General features: G+C 50.3%; 1 protein-coding gene across 1 annotated transcript; it reads left to right on the top strand.

The window, feature by feature from the left end:
* Positions 1-1,118: 1,118 nt before the first annotated feature.
* On the top strand, positions 1,119-3,370 carry LOC126510927 (interleukin-3-like). The gene is made up of 5 exons (XM_050157666.1): positions 1,119-1,298; positions 1,552-1,593; positions 2,712-2,918; positions 3,047-3,088; positions 3,215-3,370. Exons 1-5 carry the CDS (start codon positions 1,119-1,121, stop codon positions 3,368-3,370), a joined length of 627 nt encoding a protein of 208 aa, XP_050013623.1.
* Positions 3,371-6,503: the final 3,133 nt, after the last annotated feature.

The following is a 6,503-nucleotide window of genomic DNA, read 5'->3' as shown; positions in this document are numbered from 1 at the left end:
TGAAGAAGCATTTCTCCCCAGCCCCATCACACACATCTTTGAGCAAAGCTCCCAGCTCCCAGTGTGGCATGGCCTGCTGACATGCCCCATGGGCAAGGGAATCACCTCATCCTTCGGGGACTGTCCCCTGGCTCTCCACCCTCCTGAATTTCCCATTTTCTCTCTTGATGTGGCTTCTCGGGTCCTTTGTGGACTCCCCCATAACTGTCCCTGTTCCCTTCCCACCTTTGCAGGCCAGCACCCCGCATGCATGCTCCAGGGCAGATGGGGATACAAATCCCTCAGTATAGTTTTTCTTCAGGGAGTTGTTCTCCTCTTTCCACTTGCCCTCCTCACTCAGACTTGCCAATGCCACCTGCTAAACCTTCCAGTACAGTGCTTCCTCCAATTCCCAGGGACACCCTTCTCTAAGGCCACCTTTGTCCTTAAGTCTCCAAACCTAATTATCTGTGCCATCTGAGGGATATCCCAGCACTTACAGCCATATCTCCATCAGGGACTTTGCCCTCTAGATGTGGGCCTCGGCACAGTGTCCTATTGCCCTGTACTGACATTAGATCAGCGAAGGAGTGGGCTAGCTCCATCTACCACCTGCCAGGAATAAGGGTCAAGGAGGAAGCTGCCTAAAGACATACCTAGCTCCAGCTACCACCTGTCAGGGGACTATCCCGCTCACGGATGCTTGACTGCGTGTCAGAATGCCCACCCAGCTCAAGTCTGCTGCAGTGACTTTGGTGGCCACCTCCACCAGGTAGGGTGTACAGTAAGGACCAGGTTTGTACAAGGGCTGGTAGGATAAGGTCCCGCTGCACAGGAGGCAGGAGCTGGCTCAGAGCCAAGCTACTCACTCCCACCTCGCTTTTCCACTCTGTCCATCTCTGTGACAAAGGAAGAAGATGGCCTTTGAATAAGCAAGCAGTCTTGCTTCCCATGGCGATGATCTCGAGTACTAGAAAGTGATGAATAAGCCTGTGGTTTGCTATGGAGGTTCCGTGTCAGATAAAGCTCCTTCCGATGCCTGTCCCCTCCCCCCTCTGCCCCTACGAGTTGTAAGCATATATAAGGTGGAGGCCACTGTGGCTTCTACAGAACCCCTCGAAGGACCAGAACGGGACACAATGGCTCTTGTGAGCTCCAACACCAGTCTCCTCTCCTTGCTGCTTCTGTTCCTGATGCTGCTCCACCAAGGACTCCAGACTCCAGTGCCGCCTTCAGTTTCAGCCTCAGGCAAAGCCAGCAAGTTGAATTGCAACATTATTGCCGAGGAGATTCTGAGTTCCATCGAAGTGAGTATCTGGGTGAGGTTGGCCTGGTGTAGGCTGATTCCAAAAGGTGCCTCAGGCTGGCTCCAATAGGTGTCACCTTAGGCTGGCTCCAACAGGTGCCTCAGGCTGGCTCCAATAGGTGTCACCTCAGGCTGGCTCCAATAGGTGTCACCTCAGGCTGGCTCCAACAGGTGTCTCAGGCTGGCTCCAATAGGTGTCACCTCAGGCTGGCTCCAGCAGGTGCCTCAGGCCAACAAGCTTCATGGTTCTTTCTGTGTCCCCACAGGAATCTGATCTCACTGAAGACAATGTCAGAATGTCACTGCAGGTAAGAGCTTGGCCCTGCTTTGGGGCATACTTGGGTCCCATCTATCTCCTGCCTGGGGGACGTCAGCCATGTCCCTCCACCCTGCTCTGCTTCAGTTTTTGTATCTGTCTCAGTGGGGTTGTTAAGAGAAACATCAATCAGCCTTACACTTAGGGTCAGTACACACAGCCTTGGCTGGAGTAACAAAAGTTACATTTTAGGACATACAATGAAAAGACAGCTGTGGGTGAACCACAGGCCTCTGGCTCCATTTTCGGTGGGGAATCGAACTGGCCAATGGGCTGTGCCCTGTGACTTTGTCCTTTGCTGGTCTTCCTCCTTAAAAACCGAGTTCCACCAGCCCCAGACATTACTTTCCTAGTTTCAGCCAGATGCAATGGTTGTGTCTCTTTTCGTTGGCTTGGACCTAACATGAAGTCCTTTCCAAGTTTGTTAGATGTCTGCATGTCCCCATCCTTGGGGGTGTGATAGGGTCCATAGGATTGTCTTTTAAGTCTCTAGAAATTCTTATTTAGGTTGAAGCATTAACCTTGGTATCTGGCATATTGGGCATAAGTATTTCCCTTGGTCAACTCTCTGCTTTTCCAGGTCTTGTCTGGGGTGGTGTGTTTTCCTCAAGTACAGAAAGATCTGCCCAGCCCTTCACACAGCCCACAGACAGCCAAGGGTTAGGACTTGGTACTTGGGAGAGGCAGGCCTTTGCCTGGGATATGTACTTGCTTTTAAGCCCAAGGTAAAGAAGGGACCAGGAATAAGGCTATACAAAAAAAAAAAAAAAACCTCTATCAGCAGGCTCAGCTCCCCAGCTGTCACCCCCTCAGCTGTCACCCCCCCAGCCCTCACCTCCCCAATTCTCCCCCCCCAGCCCTCACCTCCCCAGCTCTCACCTCCTCAGCTCTCACCTCCCCAATTCTCACCCCCAGCCCTCACCTCCCCAGCCCTCACCTCCCCAGCTCTCACCTCCTCAGCTCTCACCTCCCCAATTCTCCCCCCCTCAGTTCTCACCTCCCCAGCTCTCACCCCTCAGCTCTCATCCCCAGCTCTCACCTCCCCAGTTCTCACTTCCCTAGATCTTATCCTGCCTGCAGATCTTAACTGCCCCCCTCTCACTCCCTCAGCTCTCATACTCCCCAGCTGTCACTCACCCCCAGTTCTTACCTCTCAAGCTCTCACCTCCCCACCCCACCCCCAGCTCTCACCTCCCCAGCTTCTACACAGAGGATTCTTTGCCTTCTCAGAACGACACCTTGCGGAGAGCAAACCTGTGCGAATTCCTGAGAATGGGAAATGTATCAAAAATAGACAAACTCAAGACCAAACTTGAGGTATGTGAAACTGCTGAGTGTTTAGGGGATCCCTGCCTCCCTCCCCTCTTCTCAGCATTTAGTGGGGGAGGGAAGCAGGGCCTGCTCCTTTTTCGAGGGATCTGACTGTGTCTTGATTCTCTCCACAGATACTTGGGCGTTGCCTACCCAAGGTTGAGAGCACCTCTGAGGTAAGCTGTCCTTTCCTCGACATACCCTGCAGATAGTGCCTTTACCCCACATCCAGGCTTAGCTTGCTACAGCCCTCAGCAGCCTGCTCACCTCTAACACCCACCATCTTCTCCGGTTCTTCACAGATGACGGACATCTTCCTTACAAACGATGAGAAGGACTTTAATAAGAAACTGAGGTACTTTGTGAGCCAACTGTACGATCTGCTGCCAACACCGATCCCTACAACACCTGATCCGACCTCTGACCCGGTCACGTCTTGCTCTGTGACCATGGAATAAAAAACCAGCAGAAGTGTTGGAGTCTGAATGTCCCTCAGGGCCCACACCCAGGAGGAGGATCTCACTTTCCCGTTTGGCATCACATATATTATCAATTTATCTATTTTCTAAATTATGTCCCCATTTTACCCCATCGAGGCTATTTATTTACCTATTTATGTATTTATGTATTTATTTATTTATTACCTTCTGCAATGTGAAGTATATCTGTTACAGCTGAAGAGTGGTTTCTTCATGTCTTGAAAGAGAAAGAAATAATTCCAAGGGAGACGGGGGGTGGGATTTCATTTGTTCCTTGTGTTTTAAACGGGTTTTTAAACACTTGTGGAAATAAAAAGCTTTGAACAAATGGCTTTGTCCAGTGTCTTAGTGTGGCGTCATCTGTGTGCCAGTCCCAGATGAGACTTGTGGGCCATGCTCTTTGGGTGTAGGGTAGAGGCTGCCCATCTGAGCTCCCTCTCCCATCCCCTGCACAGAGGACCGATCTCAACTCCAATATCACAAGCAGCCACACAGCATGCAACATGTGCCAGATGTTAGTCTGGGCACTTCCCCTGTACTCTTTAGTACATTCCTCATTCTAAACTAGAGTGTGTGATCTCTGTCTTATGGGAATACTTAAGTCCTGTGTGGCAAAGCAAGGGCGCGCTGCTGAAGACTGAAATCCCATGGAATGCCTCCCCTAGTGGTCACGCCTAAAACTGCAGCAATACCCGCAACTTCTCCTGCAGTGGAACTCTAGGTCCACACATGGCGGAACCCTCTGAGGATGCAGGCTACTCAGACCCAGAAATCCTACTCCTTCCAGAAGTTTCCATGCCTTCCTGGGCTTCCAGCTTCTCTTGACTGATGTAGTCTCCCTACACTGTGCCTGACTCCAAACTGGCCCTGGAACACACGGCCTGTTGAGCCAGACTGAGCTTTCAAAATGAGTCTTTGACCACTAATCCCAAATCTTTGGGGGCTTCATGGATTTGTACACAGTCTGTATCCTAAGGCTGTCAGAAGGGACCCACCTTCACCTCTTGGGTTTCCCCATGTATATCAACTTCATGGGAGTTCCAGACACCCCATGGCCCCACCTCAAACATTTGTAGGACCACCACTGCTACTCCGGATTGTCCCAGCTGACTCACGAAGGACTCTTCTCTGAAAGCCAAGGGCAGACAGGGACCCACAAGAGGAGCAGTCTGGATGGTGGAGACCCAGATGGCACTAAAGTGGGGTTCAGGTTGCCGCCTAATTCTCTAATCCTGTGTGCTTCCATGTCTAGCTTCCTGCACCCTTCCTGGTGAGTCCTCAAGTCTAGGATCCGGTGGAGGAGGGGTGGGGGACCACAAGAGGCCAGATGAGCCATCTTCCTCGTCACCTTGCTGGGAAGTAGTGGTCTCCCTAGTTCCTCAAGAGTCCCATAAAGGCAGTTTTAGGCACTGACATCAGACCCTGGGGGCTTATTCCCTTTATTTTTCTTTTCTATCTTTATCTCTTTAAGTTCCAAGTGAGAAACATCCCAGTTGATTGAAGATGTAGGAAGATGTGGGCTACTAGCTCAGAAATGTATTCTTCTACATCCTTCCTTCACTTTTAAATTTCCAAAGAAATAAATCTCTCTTTGCGCCGCCCCCTCCCCAGACAGACTCACCCAGAAGGGCAGAGAAATGAGACATTGCTGCAGTTCTTTAAATGACCACTAGAGGGAGATAAGTCTCTAGTCTTAGGGTACTCCTAGGCGTTGTGGGAAAGATGTCCAGCAATTTGGAATTAGACCAGATTACTCAGTTCTCCTAAGTATCCATTTCTACCCACTTGCCTTCACTCACAGATTTTTTTTGGTCTGGTCCTATTTTCATCCTATCTGAGACAACCTCTGTGCCCCACTCCTTGTCCCTATGACAAGGCACAGCTTGTCATCAATCTCACCTTCCTCTGCGGTCTGCTACCCACTGCCCTGTCCAGCCATGCTTCTCCCGTAACTAGTCCACAGAGATTCAAAGTCAGTGATGAACTTGAGACCCGCTCACACTGGCTCCTGGAGCCAATTGTTAAATGTTTAAAAAGAAATCGCAGAACTTCCTGGGTAAGGCGGCAGATTAGCAGCAGCATGTGCGTGCATAGATGAAAACTAGATAAACCCACAATAGAGCCATTCACATAGGAAAGGGAGCTAAAGAAAACAGAAATAAGCCAGGATAGAAGTTTCTTCACAAGAGGAGCCAAGTCTCTGGTATCAGGCACAACTCTGCTCCTGCTGGCCAGTTACACATTGCCTCAGGAACTAGAGAGAGGGGTCCAGGCTCTGGAAACACACTCGGAGGCTGGATAGGCCTGCACAGATTGCAGCTGGAGCAACTCAGACCCAGAGGCTAGGATCAGGAGATACCCACCAGAGAAGACAAATGGCCTCCCCCGCCCCTGCCTGGTGAGCTGCGCAGGACCATGAGAGTGCTGTGGGACTTGGCTGGGGCTTTGATGGAACACAAAGGTAAGCACAAGTGTGCAGGCCTCACAGGCTCCAGAGCCCAATCCTTAGAACACCAGAGGCAAGGCTGTAGCTCGCAAGTAGCAGGCTTCAGAGCAGGGAATGCTGGCAGAGAGTGAACTTTAGCAATGAGATCTCTCTCATTTTGAAGGACACATTGACTTAACTTGCGTGAATTACTGAGAGTAGCAACCCCCTTCCCACTTGTGGGGTCCTATGCACCTACAGTCCTTTTTTTTTTTCAGTCGCTTCTTTACTCCATGACTCGAGCCTGAGGCCTTCCTTCTCTACCTCACCGCCTCATACCCCTTTCTCCATTTCTTCCCCATTTCACCAGTTATGTATTGATACCCTTAGCTCTAAAAGAAATGATAAGACACACTTTCCACAGCCAGTGCCTAGCAATGTTGTATCTGAACTTCATCAAGGACACCCCCAAAGTGCACACAAATCTTCTGCAAGTCAACAGCAGGACAGCTGTTAACTCATGTATGTTACCAGCCTTGGCTCCCGTCTTAATAACAGCATGGGTAGCCAGCTCACCAGGAAGACTCGCATAAAACAAAACAAGCAAACAAGAGGAGTAGAGAATAGAATCTGGAGGACATATCTATCCTAACAGATGCACGAAACACAACAAAGAATCACAAAAAC

This window comes from Alexandromys fortis, unplaced genomic scaffold, assembly GCF_014885135.2.
Source record: "Alexandromys fortis isolate MF-2015 unplaced genomic scaffold, M_Fortis_MF-2015_v1.1 scaffold_103, whole genome shotgun sequence".
NCBI classification, from domain to species: domain Eukaryota; kingdom Metazoa; phylum Chordata; class Mammalia; order Rodentia; family Cricetidae; genus Alexandromys; species Alexandromys fortis.
The sequence above is the reverse complement of the archived record's forward strand: the minus strand, read 5'-3'. Positions and strand labels throughout refer to the sequence as shown.

Coding starts and splice junctions, on each gene's coding strand:
- LOC126510927 (XM_050157666.1), top strand. CDS start 1,119: ATGGCTCTTGTGAGCTCCAACACCAGTCTCCTCTCCTTGCTGCTTCTG. Junction 1,299..1,551: donor CCATCGAAGTGAGTATCTGG/GTGAGGTTGGCC, acceptor GTGTCCCCACAG/GAATCTGATCTCACTGAAGA. Junction 2,919..3,046: donor AACTCAAGACCAAACTTGAG/GTATGTGAAACT, acceptor TTCTCTCCACAG/ATACTTGGGCGTTGCCTACC.